At 44.3% G+C, this 21,520-nt stretch overlaps 1 protein-coding gene across 4 annotated transcripts in view; it reads left to right on the plus strand.

Annotated features, from left to right (window-relative positions):
- Nucleotides 1-21,319, plus strand: part of CHGA (chromogranin A) — an 89,184-nt gene extending 67,865 nt beyond the window's left edge. The window contains exons 5-8 of one of the 4 annotated variants that reach the window (XM_078660078.1): nt 4,663-4,767; nt 9,982-10,476; nt 15,301-15,785; nt 20,781-21,319. In XM_078660078.1, coding sequence (XP_078516204.1) covers nt 4,663-4,767; nt 9,982-10,476; nt 15,301-15,785; nt 20,781-20,864 — 1,169 coding nt within the window. In that variant the 3' untranslated portion in view covers nt 20,865-21,319. Of the gene's footprint in view, nt 1-4,662; nt 4,768-9,981; nt 10,477-15,300; nt 15,796-20,780 lie in introns of all 4 variants that reach the window. The other 3 variants (XM_078660079.1, XM_078660081.1, XM_078660080.1) reach the window with 3 other exon arrangements.
- Nucleotides 21,320-21,520: the final 201 nt, after the last annotated feature.

A 21,520-nucleotide genomic window follows, 5' to 3' on the forward strand; every position in this document is an offset into this window, starting at 1 on the left:
AAAACTCCAACTGCGTCGGAGGTATAGTGTTAGAAAAATAGTGACGCCAAATTAATATGTAATACATTATGTGCACTAAAATATGAAATGTTATGGTATCACTAGACTATGAATTTGATATGTTATTTAATTGTTCTGTTGTGATTTTATTTCTTGTATTTGCTCTACTTTTATGGATACGTTGTTATCCGAATAAAGTCTTTTGGATTAGATAAGATTGGAAATGTTATGGTATTGAAAAGCTTAAAATTAAAAAAGACATACTCAAGCCAGGAAGTATAAAATGTTGCAGTGTTACACTGCAACAGAGCGCTCCCAGTCCCATAAGAGCTTATTGTAGGACCCTTCACTCTAGATTTTCCGCACATGTACCTACCTACTGTAGCGTTGACCTTCTGTTGCATCAAGTCACTCTCTGCTCAGCCAAAGGTTTGTTAAAGAGTTTGATGTTCCAATTGCTTTCTGAACCTAAGACAATTTGTATCTTCTCTTGATGAATGAAGTGCCTCTGGTACTCCTAGGATCTCTTTCCCAGCTGTACTTCAGTTGCAAATGGTATGTGAATTGGTTGAGTGAGGAAGGTGCATGGTTCTAGTTGGCAAGATGTAAGGACCAGGTCTTACCAGTAGCCTGGACAGCTGTGCCAAAGTGCGCGTTACATTATAGGAGGAGGTTCTTTTTGATCCTGGCATTCTCCAGGAGCCAGTGGAGGAATGCCAAAATGGATTTCAAGAGGTCTGTTTTTTTCATGTATAAGATTAGTTGTGCTACATGGATCTGGACGCAGGCAACCTGTCAATCATCTTCTATGGAAGCACAGTTTCCATCACATTATCATGATAAGACTCTACTTAGTAATTCCTAGAGAGCTGCATATGATCTTATGCGTCATGGAAAGATGAAGTTTGGATCCATTTACTACTGTGTTCACTTGAAGAGCTCAAGGAGAGCTCTATGTTGAAGATGATTTCAGGTTTCTAATTTCTCGACCTGCCTCGAACCCTGTCTCAGGATTGTTTTGTTTTGTACCTCTTAGTCCTAGAATTTATTTTGGTACCATCTATTCAGATAGAAAAAGTTCTCCTGCATCCAGGGGTAGATGCGATATAGACATTTTAGTTCATTTAGTTTGATTTATTATTCTGTTTTTCACCCAGCTTGTATTCCAACAGTTAAGGAGGAGGAGATCCTGTGGACAGCGGGTCCTTGGATGCCAATCTCTTGCAGGCGCCTGATGAGGATGGGGTCTGAGACCATCTCAAATGCTGCAGAGAGGTCCATGAATGAGGGGTTGCCATGTCTTCTTTGTCAAGGATATTGCAGCTGTCGTCTGCGGTGGTGAAGAGTGCTGTTTCGCTATGGCATTTAAGTCTGAATCCAGACTGCATGGCATCAAGGAGCTCGTAGTTGCTGATCTGGTCTGTGAGGTGTCGCTGATCAGTTTATCTAAGACCTTTGCTGGGTATGGTAGGAGAAAGAAGGGTCTGTAGTGGGAATGCATGGCTAGGTCAGTGGATGGTTTCTGGAGCAGGAGCATGACAGTGGCATGTTTCCAGGTGTCTGGGAATGGGAGTTGATGAAGGAGTTGAAGATTGGTGTTAGTGCTTCGCTGATCGATAGGAGCCTTTTGGTGAAGGTGTGGTGGGGCAAGGGTCAGCTAGAGCCCCATGGGGGTGCTCTTTATAGCAGCCATGATTTCAATGGTGGTGAGAGCAGGCCACAAGGTCAACGTGATGGGAAGCTGAGTTGCAACGGCAACAGGGTCCGGTTGAAGGTCAAAGTTGCTGTATATGGAGGTGATTTTGTTACAGAAGAATACAAAAAGACTGTTGTAAAGGTATTGTGAGGGGGTGATGATGCTGAAGGTGGCAGGAGGCATGTTGAAATCTTTCATGATGGCGAAGATTTGCTTGCAGCTGTTAGTGGTGGTGTCGATGCGACCTGCCAGAGCTTTGTGCTTGGTGTTCCGTATCGGCTTCATATAGAAACTGAAACGTTACCACCCCAAAAGTCTAGCCCTTTTAGCTGTGCTAGACCTCAGCTTATGCTCCAAACTGCACAAAATTTCTACTTATGCCCAGATGGGTCCTTCTTTTTGAGACCTAAACTTAGCTATCATCAATAAAAAAGAAGAATTTGCTGGGCCAAATGCTGAATCGCCTTTGATGCAATCGCCCATCTCAGCCCAATTCTACTAGGCACTGTATCTTGCAATGGGGTAAAAATCGTACCTTTACCTCCATTGACCACATGTTTCTCCCTACTTTACAATCTTACAGCACTCTTCTAGTCTACTAGATGACGCAACAATGCATTTATAAGATTTAAATGGAATCCTTGTGAGTTAGACACCAACCAACCAATCACTATCAATGTGGCCCCCCCCTGTCTCCTTCAATCTTTCAGATGTCACTCAAGAGACGTTTTAGAGGCTATAACACACAATTGGGATTGTGGTCAATTGTTTTCCGCTGCTGCACTACGAGAGTCTCAGCCGCTCAGACCCAGTGTTCCAAGGACCGTAATTAGGTTTCAACCATCTTAGTTAATGTACCATCTAGTTTGCTCTTGAGTGCAACACAACGGTCTTCAAAGTTGTCCACCTTTTTATGCAGGCGTTCAGTAGATGCTGTCAATGCTTTCTCTGCCCTGGATAAATCCATTAGTTCTCCTTCGTCCCATATCTGCTTGACTTTGTGTGTGGAGCTGCCATCATGCGTAATTTGGCAGGCCTGGTTATGTGTATTACCAAAGTACAAAGATGTACATATTGCAACTATTCAATCATTCTTTGGTGTACCAGAGACGTTTTAAGGCATGGACAAATTTGCCATTTGTCCAGGTCCCCATCTTCCAAGGGACCTAGAGAAGGTGACTTTTTATTCTTTTTAACCTCTTTCTATTCTATTTAACTAAACATTTCGTCCTCTCCCTTCCTACCTCTTTCTCTGTCTCTGTATCTCTCTACAATGTATCATCTTAAAGATTCTTGGGTCCTCAGGACATATTTCAACTGCTTTATGTGACTGTGTTTCTGAAAGCTTAACATATAATTCACTACTGTTTGGCATCATGTGGGATTAAATTAGTGGGCAATGGGTAAAAAGAGTAAAAATTGTTGTAACAGGGGCCCCCAAAATCTTTAAGATGACACTGCAATGCATATTTATATGTTTGTATGTGTACATATTTATTAACTTAAGTTCCGAGTAGAAAACTACCTGCTTGTCTCGGTAGCCATCATCTATTATCTACATTTTGCTACCTAAGTGCTCAGTTGCTCTCTGGGGCTAGGTTCCAGCTTTTTAAACAACGCCCAATAAAAATAAAAGAAAACAAATCTGTTTCCCCTCTTTCTTCCTCTTGGTTTTATTGCCATTATGTGTTGATTATACATTTTTTAGTGCTTCGTTAGCTGCGACCGAGTACATTGAACATGTGTTGGTGTTTGTATTGTTTCCTTCTGTTCTTTGATATTTTTTTCAGAACAGCCCTAGCTCCAATTAACCCCTTCCACGCGGGGCGAATTCCCCCGGGGTGCGGGGGGATGGGGGCTGCCGTGGAGCAGCGGTGCTCGTGATGAGCTCATCTCGTCATGCTGCACAGTGGAGCTGTGCTCATGACGAGCTGAGCTCGTCACGACTCTGCCCACTCCTGTAGAATGCCTGCACAGGAGGGGAATTAGGGCATTCCGCGGCAGTTATGACGAGCTGAGCTCGTCATGAGCACATCTCCACTGTGCCTTATGACAAGCTGAGCTTGTCATGAGCGTCGAAGGAGTTAATTGCAGTGCACTGTTTTTTGCTAGACCTACTTTCTACGATGCAATATAATATTGACCAATGTACATAGGGCTATATTTATGTGCGGAGCTGCACCACGCGATGGAAGTCCTAAATGTGATTTATGAACCCACACAAGGCTGCTTTGCATGGCCCTGAGTGCTTCATAAATCTAGAGTAACGCAACGGAGCACAAACCGTTGCGGTGCGTTACTCTGCCCTGGGAAGGCTTTCCATGGGCTTTGTGTGCGTATTACCATTTAATACTCATGGTTTTTTATGCATTTCCAGATTTACCAGAAGTGGCAGACCTGGGTGTGTGCCAAAAAAGGTACTCGTTCTCAGTGGAAGCGTAACGAGGAGAAATATCTTTATTTCTCCTCGTTACTTCCTCTTTCTATGTGTGCTCTATTCTGCAGCACTCATAGAAAGAGGACTTTGCCTCACAGGATTGTTTTTGAACAGGAAGTTGCTGTTTCCTGCACGAAAACAATCCTTCATGCAACACAGACGCAAGGGTGCCTGCATTGGCGCTAGGCAGCCCATTGTGCGCCAGCGCTGAGAAAAGGACAGGAATGAATTAAATACAGCGCATTCCTGCCCTTCCCCTGTAATGCAGCGCGGCTAGGTGACTTGTTGCGCTGCGTGGCGTTGCAAATCTCATAATTATGCCCCATGGCGTCTGCGTGTCTGTCTATTCGGGGTACCACCCTTCGAGGTGGATAAGATGATTGCCACAGTGCGCAGTTTGGCAACAATCAGACGTCAATAGCCAGCCCAGCTGGTGCGAGTGAAGCACAACGCATCCTTTGTACGACTGCCCCTCAGTACTTCCTGTTTGTTGAACGTTGTCTCCTTTCTGTGTTGGTTTTCACCGCAGGTGCCAGCGAGAAAGCGCGGCAGCAGAAGAAAAGCAGCGGCTACGAAGAGGAGCTCTCGAAGGCCCTTGAGCACGTGGAGGACGCGGACAGGGACGCGGAGGGAGGTGCGTGTCACGACAACCTTGTAAATCCATCGGCAGCTGTCGGGCCGGATATTGTTTCTAGCGCCCTTGGCGTTCACCTGTGCCACACTCGTTAAACCTTGCTTTAATTACATTTCCCGCCCTCTCAGTTTGTCCTCGCCATGGGCAGTGCTTGTTTAATTCAGTGCGCACAGCAGGGTCAGGGTTAGGACAGAAGCAAATAGACCTGCGGTAAAATAAGGGGAGTCAGCCCTCATCCCACAAGCTGGGGCTGTAATTTGTGAGAATATCTTTAGCAAAAATGTGTGACAAAATTATTGTGTCCTAAATAATATAAAAATATCGTCCCACTGGGTGTGTATTTCCTTTTTTTATTAACTCCCATCGGGCAATAGATATTTGTCAGCCAACAATTTGGTTACAATATTCTGCTACCATCCCCAAGTAGGTGCATTTGGGCTGTCAATTTGACTAAAACAGAGCCAGTCAATGGAAGCTCTCCACGCTGGCAGCCTTCAAAAAGCTATTAGGATTGGGTCAGATGTAAATGTCATTTGGACTTTTCCCAATATGCTTCGATATACACTGGATCTAAGACTGAATCAGTTGCATGTGAAATCTCCCAACAGACAAATGTTTGTAATAAGCTGGTTGCCTTGGAGAAAAATCATCATTTTTATCATCCTAATGTACCTAAAACAGATGCCTCACTTCCGATTCTCGCTTATTTTTACTCTCCTGACCCCCACACAGATGGCCCCATAGAAGCCAGCTGTGCCCAGAAACCCTTGTGTTTCGTCTGTGTTCATACAGATAGTCTGAAAGATGAACAGAGAGAGAAGAACGTGTTGGATTGCCATGTTGCTTATAGGACCTGTAGGGCAAGGTGCACCTTGCAGCAGGGCGACTCTACCTCCCCTGGGATATGAGAGGCTTGGGGCGGCTCTAGGCTTGGGGCGGCTCTAGGCTCATGGTGGCCCTGGGCAGGGAGCTTAGGTAGGGCCCCCCCGGAGGAAATCAGGCGCAGGCCAGTTAAGAGGGGGGGGGGGTCAGGGTGTTTGGAAGTGGAACAGAGCCGCTGGCGCCAAATCCCTGCCAGGGGCCGCCACGCAAATATGTATCCATCCTCAAAGGATTATTATATTAAGGATATATATTGGCGTGGTGGCCCCTGGGGTTTGGTGGCCCTGTGCCGGTGCACAGCTTGCACATGCCTAAGGCCGCCCCTGCCCTGGGCAGGGTTGCTAGCTCTCGTACCTGGTGACCCTTCCATTGGTTCTGCAGTGCTATGCCTGGCCTGGAGGTTTCCTTGGTGTGCAACGCATGTCACCAGTGAGTGATGCATGGAACCTGAGCTTCACGCACCTCCAGTCACAAGTGTTAAGTGGAAGGGTCCGCCATGCTGAGCCAGACATGGCAAATAATTTAATGAAATAGGTGAGTTTAGGCATGCCTATTGCCCAAAGTCCTGTCCCTCCTATTGTCATACTGCGCTGTGTTGTAGGGTCAGGCTGATGAGCACTCTATGGCCGTGTCTTTGCCGCGGGTCCTTCTGGTAGACCGATATATCTTCTGTCAGTCCTTCAGTTGCATTTCACTCTTTTTGTCAAGTAGGGTTTGCAGGTCTACGCCTGGGGCATTGGGCCAAAGGATATTCTTTGATGATGCTGCCCCTGCTCTGAACTGTACAGCCAAGCAATCTAAGTGTTAAGAATCTATAGGAGCGATGGCTTATACATCAGGTTTTCCTGGGGAATTCTTATTTTTTTCCGTGCCACCCGCACTGTGCTCACAAGACATCAGGACCTAGGAGGGATGTGCCTGTGATGGGGCCATCAAATCAGGGCCTTTGGGATGATGAGAAGAAGACAACGCTTATGCTCCCTACTGGATGACTGCACTTATGTCCAGAATAAAGTCAGTTCAGTGCGAGGTATTGGTCAGGAGAATTAACTGTACAGGGACCAAGCCGCATTTGATTGATCAAAAAGGAGGATGGAGTAGCTAGTGCTAAGACCAGGACCAAAAGTGCTTTTCAGATGGACTATAGGTATAGGAACACCTGGTCTCCATGACTATAATCCACATCAGCCAGGTGAGAAATACTGTGGTGGAAGGGTTGAGCCGTGTTTACGCGTCTTTCCAGTAGAATAAGCTAGAAGCGCACATAGCTTACCTGGATTTTCAGAATAGGGCAATCACGTGTCTAGAGGAGTGCATTACTTCTGGTTCTGGTCCAGGTGTCCATCTACCGGAGCTTGCAAGGGACAATTTCAGGAACTCAGCTCTCTTGCATGCTTCCCCCATTTGATTTCATTCTTTCCCTGCTGTCTCAACTCAGGAGCTTTGGTCTCCAGTGGTAGCAGCGGTGCCTTTTTGCATGAGGATGTTTCTCCCTTTCTTTTTTGTAGGGAATTCGGATGTCAGGCTATGCAGGATAGAGGTCACAGTCTTGAAATGAACTGTGACTCTTCTTCCACAGTGGTCAAACAGAAGAACCCACAAGGGAAAGCCAGTTATTCATTACCCTGGGCCAGCTTTGACTCAACATCGAGAAAAAGCTCCAGATCGTGTTAAGGCATTATACGTAAATAAAGCAAACAACAGGATCTAAGTTTTGGAAATACGTCAAGAATCAATCTACCTTCAGTTAAAAAAAGAAAAATAAGTGAAATACATTAAAAATGGAAAAAATCGGACAAGAGATTTAAAACGTTTTAAAATAAATTCTAACCATTCTATCAGAAACAATTCAATAAATGTGTGTCGATGCAAGTCTAAAGGAACAGCAGGACTCTTGAAAAAAAATGGCCAACTCCTCTGAGGAATGCAAGCATCTAGCAACCAAGTGAGGCCAATTCATTAGTGCACAAGTGCATTCAGTTGGCCTGGCACTATGGGACAGGGCAGTGAAAAGCCAATTACGCACAACTGGAGCGCACTTTGCAGAGGAGGGTAGCACAGGGCCGTCTTAACAGCAGTATAGGCCCCGGGCAAAGCAGTGCACTGGGTACCTGCCTACAGAACCCCTCACAGGAATAAAAATGTTCAACAGAAAGTTAGTGTTAAATTCTGGTCTGCATGGGGTCCCTCTGCTCATGGGGCCCCTATGCTAATGGGGCCTCCGGGCAACAGCCCAGCAGGCCCATGCATTAAGACTGTACTGGTGTTGCGGAGCTGTTTTTTATCTGACCAGTTTGCACCTTTGGTCCTCTGAGAACAGGAAATATAATTCTTTTCGTGGAAAAGGCCAACGATTTTTGGGAAATAGCCCAAATTCCCACACAATTTGAAAGTTAAGGCAACATTAGTTCTTCAAGTCGGTTTTTCCTGTGGGTGTTCTTCAGCACAGGTTCGCCTCAGAAAGTAATAAGGGTTCCATCTAATTGGCAATGGGCCCAGCTGTTATTTCAGATTACTATAAATAGCCAGCATATTTCCTTTTTCCAAGACCGTCCCACTATTGACATGTCCGGAAGAGAACTCTCTGACAAAGTGCATATTGCTTTTCCCAGCAGACCAAGATCCCACTCACAACTTCCAAAAGATCCAAGCTTCCAACATTTTTTGTCTGAAGTTCATGCATAACTCCAGGAAATTCTCCATATATGTATGATCTTTAGACACCTCAGACACAAAAATCAGAATTTGAGGTGTCTTAGGTTCATATATGTAACTGAGAAATGCTCTGATTAATACATTAACTTTAGAAGGAACAAGTTGGAAACAGAGACAGGCAGTCTTTCCTCATCGTTTTAGTCTTGATCTGTCTAAAATTCACGCATTAACTCAGAGAAATTCTGCGTTATATGTATGAACTTCAGACGCCTCAGACACAAGAAACAAGCACTCGACTCTGCACTGAGCCAGAGCAGCTCATCATGATATGGGCCCTGTTATTTGCCTTTGAGATGTTCAAGTCAATGTACATAACTCAGGAATTCTCCGAATTAATGCATGACCTTTAATTGGAGCAGGTAGGAGCATGAACGTCATTTAGGTGTCACCAGAGGTTGCAGCTGTGACCCATAGCATGCCCCTTGTTACCCTTGGCACGGCCTTTGCTATACCTGACCTCAGATGTGGCAACATCAGTGCCAGGAATACAGTAGCAGCTCATCCTTACGGACTTTGATTGGGCTCCACACGCTTTGTTTTCAGTCATTTTGTATTACACTGATACTGAATAATATTACATTAGTCACTATTAGTGTTATAAAACATGGAGCACAATTTGGTGGACATGACCCTCTCTTGGAGCTGAGGTGGGAAACAAAATGCTTTTAAACGTCTATTGCATGTATGCTCGCGGGCCAGTGTGTTTACTTAAAACAGAGTGTATGTAATTGTGAGTCAAAGTGAAGGTCAAAGGGCCTGTGATTTCACTTTCGCTACCCCTGGCATTTTGGTGAATTGACGTCCATGAGACAGAGAGGCGGTCCCTGCTCAGTGTTTCCAACTTGCACTCTCTATATTTCACACCACACAAGCAAAAAACAGGTGCTTGGCTGTGTGCTGAGCCAGCGCAGCTCTTTGTGATAAACCCTGCACTTTATCCATGAACTATGAGTGAATTAGGCACTTGGAAGCACTAGGACTGGGAAAAAATGAGAATTGTTTTACCCAAAGAAGAGTCTAGGAAGTAATCACAGGAATGCAATGCCAATTTGGCTACCACCCACCAAGTAGTAGCCATCAATGCATTACCCTACAAACATAGTAGTGGCTTCCTATATTTGTCTGAGCATCTAAGTTACACCCAAATGGATCGGGTCTAGTATTCAAGGCAGTGCAATATATATCAGTTCGCTTTTGCATGAGGATGCTTAGGGAGGTACGTGAAGCTTTTTTTGCTGCAGAAAAGTAAACTTAAGGATATATAAAAATATAGTTCCACAATTTTCCAACCTCTACAACTCTGCAGTGTATGGAGCGGGTAGTGTGTGAACACGTAGGGTCAGGAAATTGGGTGCAAGTAGCCTTCAAATTTGAATAGCATGCACGTGCTTGAATGTGTTATTAGGTGTATATTATATGTGCGTTGCATTCGAGTCACAAGGGACTAGGTGTAAATAGATACAAACTGGCTAGTGTAATTTAAACACTGTGTAGTTCATATGTCTAACTATATGCTTTCATGTATACCTTCATTAATCACCCTGAAAATCCATCACAAAAAACAGAGAACCAACTAATTTCAGAAATATTTAAGATATTGTCATTTGTATTCTTCAGAGAAACCCAGGGAAATTACGACCGAAGACTCTACCGCTTCTTCCACTGAGGTGCAAGAAGAAAACAACGAAAGGGACCGAGAAAAGAATACTTCAGAGGAAGAAAAAAACAGCGTGGAGGAGAGAGAGCCCCCTGAGCATGACGTCACCCCCGAGGAGGAAGAAGACGAGAACAGAGAGGCAGACGAGCCAATGGAAAGCAACGAGATTGGTGACCAGGAGGAGGCGCCGCGAGATGAGGGCATAGACAACCACATCACTGACGACATCAACGCCGATGACGTCTCCGAGGAGAAGCATCAGGAGGAGGACGCGCATGAAAGCCAGGAGCTCGAGGAAGAGAACGAGCACGTGACCAAAAAGCATCACGAAGACCAGGGAGAATATGCCAGCGATGACCACGAGGAACAAAGTGCGTCGGAAGGAGAGAGTCTCGCAGAATCAAAATCCAAAGCCAGCCAGGAAGACATGGAAGACGAAACCCAGAGCAAAAATGGTGCGTATCTGAGAGCACGTAACTTACAACCCTGTGCAAAATGTGTTTTCTGTCCTAAAAAAAAGTCAGTGATAGGAATATAGAAAACCTACAGTTGTCAGTTTATAAACTTAACAACATCCATATTTTGCACTGAGTTTTCATGAGAAATCTATAACTCATTGTCAGCAATGGAATATTTTTGTGTAACGTGTCACTGCAAGTGACCACTGGCAGTGGGATGCCCATGGGCCCTGTTAAAGGGAGCACAGTTAAGCTAATGTTATGGTGACGTAGACATTGCCTCCATATCTTGCATAAGCCTTAGATTCCACCATCTCTGTCTTGCACAGTTAACAAATGACCTACTGCGACCTCAACCCATGAGGGACCACTTATGTAGATGCCATGATCCTCCATGTTGACACACCTGACACATCAAACAACCTCCATGCACATCTTATGTAGGCTACATCACTGTCCTGACAGGCACCCTGCCCCACAGTGCGGCTCTCCAAGACTCCATATATGACAAGCATCTTATCATGTCCTCCACCTACTAGGGGCCCCTGCATGACCCAGGTAGCCTCTACAATCATCTAGAAGTGTTATGTGCTTCACCACATCTAACACTCACATTCTGTGCGCAGTTTATTTATTTATAAAGTTTTACATACCGATAATTTAACCATAGAGGGTATCAGAGCACTGTACAAATGGTTAGACAGGAAGAAGCAAGTAGAACAGCCAACAAACATAAACGCTAACAGTACACAATGTAAATAAGGAATAGGGCAATAAGTTAATTATCAAGGGCGTAGCAGGAAAGTAATAAATAACCATGGGTGTAGACAATGCGTCATATCAGTAGAAGAGTCAGTGGTTCTTGGATAGAAATGTGTTCACCAAAAGCACTTTGACTTCTTTTTTGAATGATGTAGTTGAGGGGTTCAACCAGATTATGCAACTTCCACAGGTCGGTAACTAGAACATGCATGTCTGGCCTTTGGTCCTACACAGCGGGGTTTGGGGGAAGGCTTTAACTTTCAACCAGGCCCTTTATCCAGCATAAATATCATTCCACTAACCATGCAACTTTGCGTTCTTAAAAAAAAATCGTAAAATTTTCTTTGCCATTTTTGAAAATCACAATTTGTGATATTGCTTGTGATCTCATAAGTGATGTCATCAATGATGATATTTGTGACATCATCAATAATATAATCGATTTTGTCATTGGACATATTGTGTGTAAGGTCACGACCAACACATGAGTTAGACCTGGGTTATGCATTGGACTATAACCTCACACTAAATGTATTTTCCTATGGTCATGTAATATAAACATGAATAGGTGTTACTGGTACTAGAAGAGTGAACAAGAAAAATACTAAAGAACTCAATGTTTAAACCCTCCCAGAACACCCACGAGCAAGTTCTACTATTTCTGGAAGGGATTGCCGAGACGGTAAAGAGGAAAGAGATGGAAGGCACACCTTCAACTGGCCACCTTACCTTAGCGTAGAACATGCTACAAGCATGGAGCAAGTAACCGCACCAACCCTACAACAGGAAAAGTCATACTCTGACCCTCATGTTCAACAAATTAGTTTTCAGTTTGATGCAATGGGGTCAAATCTTTAACTGACCACTTTGCTAAATGCCATCTGCATAGGTAGTTGGCTCTTCATGCTTATACCTTCTGTTAGTCAATCAATTGCCATTTTATTTTGCAAATCAATGCTCCCATCACCCAACTTAATCGTACTCAGTTAGCTGACCTCGGGCGTTTGACCGGATTGGCAACTGAGCTCAAATTGCATTGAACTGGAATGTGAACTTGCACTGACCATCTGCATTTAGCTGGTGGTATCTGTGAACGCAAATTTGGAAAAATGCAGAAACAAGGTAAATACCATCTCCACACCCATTAGTCCCAATTTTTGCCAACAAACAACGCCGAAATTAAATGAACAGTTACAACCTATGTATAGGTTTCAATTGCAAGGAAGGTGGAAGTCCAACGCCGCATGAAAGAATTGGGAACGCAGGGAGAGGGAATGCTGGGGGCTTTTCCCAGGAGCAGCAGGCAACATCTCTGGCTCTCAAGTCTTCTATTAATATCGAGCTAGGGATGCCCTGCTGAGTACCGCAGCAGGCGTCCAACCAAATTGGGCAATAGGCCGTGCCCTATGCCTGCCACCCAGATGTCCCAATGACCTTCAAAACTAACCCCCCCCCTCCCCTCCCTCACCTGGGCTCATTCTCTGCCTCTGTCAAGATGCAGATCGTCTCTTTCCTGTCTGCTAAAAAGGGAATTCATGGGCAAGTGGTTTCTGCCAGTGTCGGATTGCATTTATTCCTGTCATCCTGTCTGTCTCCCTCAAGGGTCGGTAGGTGTGTGTAAACCGTTGTCATACTTTGTGGTTTACTTGGGCCATTGAGGGTCCAAGCAGGATAATATGTGGTTTATTGGGGAAATAAAGGAACTGGAATTATTTTATTAGGCCTGGGCCGAGTTAGCAGAACTCTGTGAGGTGATTAAATACTCTGCTGCACTACGCGGAGTTCCGCAAACGGTGAAGTGCATTAGGTCGCACCGTTCGCGCTGATTTGAAGCGCTGGGTGTTTGCCCTCACTGGAAAATCAGCGCCAACAGCAGCAACCGCAGCACGAGAGGGCACTGCTTCTTTCTGCTGCTTGAGTAGATGCTCTACTCGAGCAGCAGCTACCTGAACATGAACAAAAGTTTCTCAACGTGAGCAGTATCGGCCATCCGCAACCCCCTGCGTTCAGAAATCTTGCCAGAAGTTGGTCTTGAGTAACATTTTCTTCACTTGCGCTCGCCAGCTTAATGTTGGTGAGCAAGGAAAACAACTTTGCTACGCTACACAGAGTGGAGTTTTTTTTAACTCCACGTGCTACGTGGAGTGGGAAAAACTCCACAAACTCAGCGAGCGGAGCAGAATTTCACACCCAGCCCTAGGTATTGTAATTTATTGGGGCAGTGTGGAAACTCATGTGACACTATGTGATTTACTGAAGCATGGATGAAAGTAGCATGGCAACATGTGCTTCGCTGTTAATAATGTAGGGGCTGACATAGAAATATGAGTCTTATCTAATAAGTATACAACAAACCTGGCGTGGCGTGTTGTGAGTTACTATAAAGAATTGTTAACTGGTGTGCAAAAATTACCTTTACTGGGCCAACATGGATCACCATAGCAATGTGCGCTTTACCTGGATAGTACAGGAATAGGCATGGCAATGTGTACCCTGCTTGGGCAATTAAGAAATGTGATTCATGGCAATATCTCACTTGAGGATTAGTTCTGCTGTCTGAGGTGTAAAAATGTAAGATATGTAGCCTGAGGATGATCTATTACCTACATCAGCCCAATGATACAATCGGCTTTCTTATGCCATTGGCAATGGGACATTTAGGAAGCTGATTAAAACCGGGGTTTTATAAATCCATCTAGTTTTTGCCTTGCTACCTTTCGCTCCGCTAGCGCTGGGACGCCCTATTGCTGGGGCAGCCATGCGCTCTATAAGTCTCTATAACATAACATAACATAACAGCACAGGCCTATTTGATCAACATTGCTGCCAGGGTTTCATTGTGAACATTATACTGTTGGCAACTCCATGAAATATTTGATCAGAATGCTGATATCACTTACAGCAATCTGGAATATTTGCTTGACATGCATATACAAATTGGAAGCACCCTGGAAAATAATGGCAGCCATTTGCCATATTATGATAGAACCCTACAATGTTGGTGATATTTTATTTTCTGGCACAGAAGGCCTGACAAGCTATTAACTGGTTCGGAAACAGTCGATGAGCATTAACTTTCCTGGCTTATGTTAACACTTATTTAGTTTTCCTGAGCAACAAGTTTACAATAGAAGTTATTTCTGTTCCCTTGGCAAGCCATGTTGATTCCATCTGGTGGGTGTATTGGATTACCATAGTCATCTGCACTCAAGGATGGTGGATATTGTGTTGTGGTGGGTTTTGTAACCAATCCTGCGTTCCCATACTAAGGTCTGTGTCACCATTGTCTTGCAAATACTGGGGCAGATTAACTACTTCTGGCACATCTCTGCTAATCAGCAGGGATGTGCCAGAAGAGTTGCGACGCATCTGCCCACCTGTGCGCCACCTCCGATGCGCCACATTTACAATGCGGCGCACCGTGGCGCATGGATGGGCAGATGCGTGTCGCATCACCCCGGAACAGAGGCGCACTGCTGGAGTTGCGTCGCAAGCACAACGCAGCTCCAGCAAGGTTCGGGGTGCCCCTATCCTTAACATGCTGAGTCAATCCTTATACCTGCTTCAAGCAGGCACAATGTTTTGACGCAGCATGGCCATAAAAGTGACTACGTGAAATCTTGTAGATTTCACTCAGCCACTTTAGCGAGGCGTTCCTGCCCCGGAACGCCCTCCCTGTGCCAGCATGCCCACATGTGGCGCAGGGCTTTACAACGTGACGCATCTCCCTAGATGCGTCACATTGTAAATACCCCGCAGCATGGCGGTGCCATTGCGCCGCCGCTGCATCACAAAAGTGATGCAACGGCGGCGCAAATGTGTCGTAAGGGGCTTGTAAATCTGCCTCTAAGTTCTCAAAATGAAACTTCCCCATGCCAATAGTTTACACTTTCCCTCCTCTCCATGGTGCACTCCCAGCATCTACGCTGGAGTTAGTTGCTGGTCATTGTTTGGTAAATGTTTAGTCCGTATATACTGAATATATAGGTTTGCACCTGGAAGAATCTTTAAACATCCGACCACACTAATTTATCAACATGTATTTTTTATTTTTTATAGAAGATTTAGAGAAATCAGAAGATGCACTGGACATTGAGAAAGAGAAGATCTCTGAAAGTGAAGAAAAATCCCAGGAAGATGAAGGAGGAATCCATCACTTGCGGAATGAAATGAAGCACGACGAGGACTCTTCCCAAGTGAAGGAGTCAATAAGTGAGGAGACTGAAGTGTCCTCTTCAAAAGAACTGGAGAACTCCAAGAGATGGAACAAGATGGATGAGTTGGCCAAGGAGCTGACATCAAAGAAACGAAACGTTGAAAATGAAAACGAAAAAGAGGAGGAGGAAGAGGAGGATCCAGATCGGTCCATGAAAGCTCCCTTCAGGGTACGTAAATTTGACTTTAACAGTCGGGAACGCGATGCCAGAAGGTCTTGGCCGCGTCACTCAAACGAGGACAGTGCAGAAAGAATCCTTGAAACTGCATTCAGGCCCACCCCCGAGGAGAAAAAAGACGAGGAAGGAAGTGCCAACAGACGAGCAGAGGTTAGTTGAGGTACCACTTGCACTTTTTTTTTAACTGTATCCTTATTGTGTACAAACAAAAATGCAGTGGGTGGGAATAAGTTTAGAAGAATGCCTGTGTTACACTTGTTCTGTCTAATGTTTCACTGGCTTCAAAGACCAGGGCCTTTAAATATGCAGGATTCGCAGCACAGGTCCAGTGTGAGAGGTTTGTGTGAGAAGTCATTATGCAGCTGTGAAACTTGGCATAGTGAGTTTACCACAATTCCTAGAGGCAATGGGGTAATAAGGGATGAAAGCACTGATGCTTAAGGGGCTCACATAAATGAGGTGCTGCTACTTGCATCTTATGATCCAGTGAGGACAGGACCCACGTCTGTGCACACCCATCACACTTGAGGTTATTCAGGAGATGTCACCCTCATACTTTCATTCTGATACTAGATAGAGATTAGCATGTTTCCCACATGAAGAATTTGTAAATGTGTATGTAATATAAATGCACAGCATCTCGCGACAACAACTATTATAGTGCTGTCTTGATTTAACTGTAACTCAGAGACAAACCTCGAAAAAAGCAATAGCCCGTGCCCATAGCATTAACCTACTAAATAGTTCATAATAACTCAGACAATTTACCGTAATTCCTAGACATTTCTGGAAGATGTAATTTCCTAACAGTGAGGATCTTCACAACGGTCATAGTATTAAACAGATGTTGCTATCCATTGATTAAGGTTGCAGCTGTACTAAAGTAATAGACCTGGTTATATCAGCTGCCGGCCCTTTAGCAAGAAAGTATAAACCCTACAGAATTGTAACGTTCACATATATTTTCTGTGCCTTTCGCCCCAAACTTCCAAGCAGTTGTAGAGTTACTCCTCGAGAAACCATGCTTAAGTGTGGCGTAAAGTGTGGGAAGGGCTTGGATCACTCGCTTTCAAACAAGGTGTGGCGGGTGGATAAAAAACATTAGAACATTGGAATGTTGGGAGCTCCATTAAAAACAATAGAGTGCTCCGGGCTTATAATGGCTGGTATAAGCCTGGAGCTCCAACATTCCAATGATGCTTTGTTCACAATTCTGGCTGTGAACAAAGGCTTCAAGGACCCTGAGGGGATTCCAATCCCCTCATGCTCCCATAAGGCTTTGTTCTTTTTTGTTAGAATATTCTACCGTCTAGTGGCAGAATGTTCTAATATCCTTATAGCCCTTCGTAGCTGGGCTATACCGGCTATTAAAGTCCCTCTCCCTTGTTAAAGGCCCTCGCCTTCGGCTCGGGTCCTTTAACACTGGAGAGGGCCTTTAATAGCTGGTATAGCCCTCTACGGCGGGCTATAAGGCTATATTATATGGAAGATTTTTTTTTCCATGTGACTGAAAGCAAAAATAAAAGTGAACTTTCACCTTTATCCTAAGCCGACGTCTGTGAATTTCCCCCCATGGGTGGGGTTAGGAAGTACAGGCATACACCAGGGCAACGGATCTCCATGGCGTATGTCTGCAGCTTCTGGTCTCTGAATAGTTTCTGAAGTTGGAGAACTCTACAAATCATGGATCTAAACCTAAGCCTACTGGGAATTTCGAATCTTTGTAAATCAGCCCCAGTTGCCTCCACAATTAACGAGTTTCTCCAATGACCTGTTAACACCAGAACTGCCCCAACTCTCCTCCAAGTCAGAAAGGATCAGGAAGCCCACCTCTTCAGAGAACACTACATCACTACATGGTGGTGTGCTCAATTCACAAGATCCTGTCTTAATATAAACAATCCTGAGTAATATCTCAGAGCTACTACTTCCCTTGTTCAGCACTCAGTTGCATTCTAGTTAGGTACGCGCTCTACCAATATCTATACATACAAACATGCATGTGCACATTCATTGTGTTAACACTTCCTGCTGACAGAAGGCTTCATCTTCGTCTACACTCTATGCTGGGCAGAGGGTACTTCTTCACTCTTTACTATCTGCCAGATAGATTTCTTTCTAAGAAGCTGTGTTTGCATCTTCCAAAATTTGTGAGGTTTGTAGTTTCATAGTAAAACACAGCGGGGGCTTAGTTACAAGCCCCTTGCACCGCGGGTGTGTCACTATTTGTGACACACTGGCGGCACAACCTGCTGCCCCATATTTACAAGGACACTAAAGGCCACCATGCATGCCTTTTCCTGTCCTTGTAAACACAGCCCCTTTACACGCAGCACTTGAATGAAAGGGGCGTTCCATGGGTGCAACACCCATGGAAACAGATACATTCCCAGATTTACAAGAAATCGTAAACATGGGAATGTATCTGAATGCTATGCCTCTCCAGGGGAGGCATAGGGAAGAGCAACGATCGTTTATTTCCTCTTTCTATGCGTGTTGCAATCTGCAGCACACATAGGAAGAGGAAATCACCTCTTGTGATTGTTTTTGTGCAGGAAGGTGTCCCTTCCTGCACATAAACAATCATTGAAAAAAATACAGTTTTTTCCACTTCTGTGTGCTGCATTAAGCAATGCACATAGAAGTTTAAAAACACCATTTCAGATTGTTTATGTGAAGGAAGGTGTCCCTTCCTGCACATAAACAATAATCTCTGTGATGCAGGCATCCTTGCACGGGTGCCTGCTTCGGCCCGTGGCAGCAAATTTTTCACCAATGCAGGGGAGAGCATAGGGATCAGTCATATTGGTTTTGAAATGAACCAACCTTGTGCCTTGGAATTAACGCAGCGCGGGTGCAGCCAAATGGCTTGCGGCACCACGCTACCTTAATTCTTTGTAAATGAGACCCGCCTTTTTAGTGTCAAGAATTTCCAGCAAATACTATTATCAATATATTGACAGTGTCACTTTAAACATGATTTTGTTATTCAAAGAGAAGATAAGAGTGTCTAAAACATATAAACAATCACACGTTATAGTTAACATGCTTTGAGACTCATATTGAACAATCTCAATGACATGAGAATGAAAAACAATGGGTGCAAATATGCAAGGTAATGTGCAGTAGAAAGGATAATTCCCTGGAATATTATGTACTCATCCCACCAACGCAAAGCTGCTCTTCATCGCAGTTTTCAACCCAGAATCTAGACACAAGCGGAAGCCATGCTTAGCCGCATCTTCAGTGAGGCTGATAAAGTATACATATTGTTGCTACTGTCATGGTCCACTTTTGACCTGGCAGCATTGGCCAAAGTGTACTGGCATCTTGTCAGAGTACCTTTTAGGAGTGGTGAAAGATGGTGTCCTTGACTGGGTGGGAGATGTTTGTTTGTCGGCTTACCACCTCACGCCATGCACCAGTACAGCATATTTAAGTTCATGGTTTTCATTGGACAACCTCAACCTAACACATTGTGGTGGTTGCAGCCTTGGTTTTCTGCCATTGAACAAATAGGACAAACTCGTATGATAACACAACGTGTAATTTAAAAGCCTGTTACTGAAAACAAACATGGTGTCCGTAACCCTACGTAGTGGTAACCCTACCGATCTGCAAGTGTTTACACGACTGTTCGTCTCCTAGGCTGATTAAACCCCAAAGGGACGCAGCAAGGCTTGCTGATGCTGGTAGTTGTCTGGGGGAGGCTTCTTCCCCCATGCTCGTCTGTTACCAGATCTTGACATGGGATGGAAAGCATGCATGCTCAAGGGAATTGCGCACTCGAGGGAGGTGCAGCAATGAGTAAAATTGCAAAAACAGTGTGTATTGACAAAGTAGGACATGCAACGCTTTATGCAGGCAGAGTCTCAGTAGACAAGGGCATAAAAGAGATTTCTTTAAAAAATCTCTGTCATCAGATTTTTTATTTTTTTATTATTTTTATTTGCTTTTTTATAATGCATGAACAAAACAGGCATGTCACATAGAACCATAATCCACCTCCCTTCTTCCCTCCACCGTCCACCCCCCCTCCCGCCAAGCCATATTCCCCTCTCCCTCCAGACAGGACCGTACCTTGCTTCTCCAGGAGTCCACAGATGTAAAAGAACTTTCCAAGTTTGCCCCGCACACAGCCAGTGCAGCCGCGTACCCCTCCCTCTCTTATTCACAATCCCCCATCCAATCCATGGTATCGGCACCATTTCCCCCACACCTCTGTCATCAGATTTGAGGTGGGAGGTGGCCAGGGATGGTTCCTCTTCAGGGGCTCCAGGGTGTAGCCATGCCACCTTCGAGCCCAAGGAGTCACTGCTAAATTAAATGATTACACTTGCACTAGTTTAGTTTAGCAGTGTTCATGCAAACACAACTTTTGTGTTTAAATGAACACTGCAGTGCCCAGGTCTGCCCTCTCGGCCTCTTCACCAGGCTCCTGATTGCAGGAGGATGAAGAGGGGGCTGAGCTTCAATCCTGCTACAGAGTGATGTTTAGAAACACAACACTCTGTAGGTGAATGTCTGGTTTGCGCATGTCTGCGGGGCGTCATTCACTCCCACCAGCACAATCCATTTTATTTAACAGTCGTACTCAACATGCCTGAAGCAGCCAAATATATCTGGAAAATGTGGCTCTCAAGCCGCACACAGGGGCATATTACCAAGAAACGGTGTTAAAATTATTGGGGCTTTTGCGGCAGGAAACTTCCTGCTAAAGCGGCTATAATGGGCTTTGATAATATGCCCTTATGAATTCCCATAGAAGCCCATGTTCTGGTATGAACATGGGCGTCTATTGGAATTCTCAAGGACATAATATCAAGCCCATTATCGACGCTTTAGCGGCAGTTTCCTGATAATTTTAATGCCGTTCTTGATAATATGCCCCAAAGTTTTGATTAGTGGGAATTTTATCAATGCACGTAACAAATCTGATTAATTTCTTCCAAGCACGCATAATTCTCGATACAAAATTTGCTAATAAAATGTTTCTCTTAAAGTGATGGGTCCATACTACCATCTTATGGGCTCAAGGGCAAATTTCCGAGTTGTGTTGTTTCAATGAGGTGAAAATTTAGCATTAAAAGAAATATGCAGGTAATCGCCCCTGGCTAACAGTAATCTCTACTAATTTTATTTTAGGACCAAGAACTCACAAGCTTGTCAGCAATAGAAAAGGAGTTGGAGCAAGTAGCGCACAAACTACATGAACTAAGAAGGGTCTGAAGCTTGACTCGCTTTCTGTGGTGGAAAAAAAAAGTTACAAAAATATGAAGAAAAAAATCAAAAATTTACTATTGCACCTTTTTTACACTGCATTATAATTCAAAAAGAAAGAGTAAAACTGCAACATTTCATATAGAAATGCCAATGTCATAGGTAGAGTCACATCTTTCAAATATTAACACTGTGCATATAATCGGCTTCGTACGTCATTTTGTGCTGTCGTAAATTTTGCAGGTGATGATTCTATGTTATCCTACCAGACCTTTGTATCCTGAGCTGCGTGGCATTACATATCTCCTTATTTTTTAATGACTGCTTTCTAGAATGAAAATCTTCCCCATTAAAGTCACTCAATGAATGAAAAACAACACTGCAATAAATTGTTACCTTTCATTAAAGCTGGAGACTGTAATATATTCGAAATTAAATTTATCTACAGAAAATGAAATACAGAAGATGTTTCTGTTTTTGTTGTGTGTTGTAAGTGGCTCTCAAAGTGGTAAATACAGTAGCAGCTGCTACCGGGGTGGAGTGATGGGGTGGGGAGGGGGGTGTTAAAAAAAAAAGGGGGGCTCTCCTCTGTCCTCTACGTCTACGACGCAGGAACTTGAAGCACCTAGGCGTCCCTGAGCAAATCACAACGCTGATCACAACTC

This window comes from Lissotriton helveticus, chromosome 9 (assembly GCF_964261635.1).
Source record: "Lissotriton helveticus chromosome 9, aLisHel1.1, whole genome shotgun sequence".
Lineage (NCBI taxonomy): Eukaryota > Metazoa > Chordata > Amphibia > Caudata > Salamandridae > Lissotriton > Lissotriton helveticus.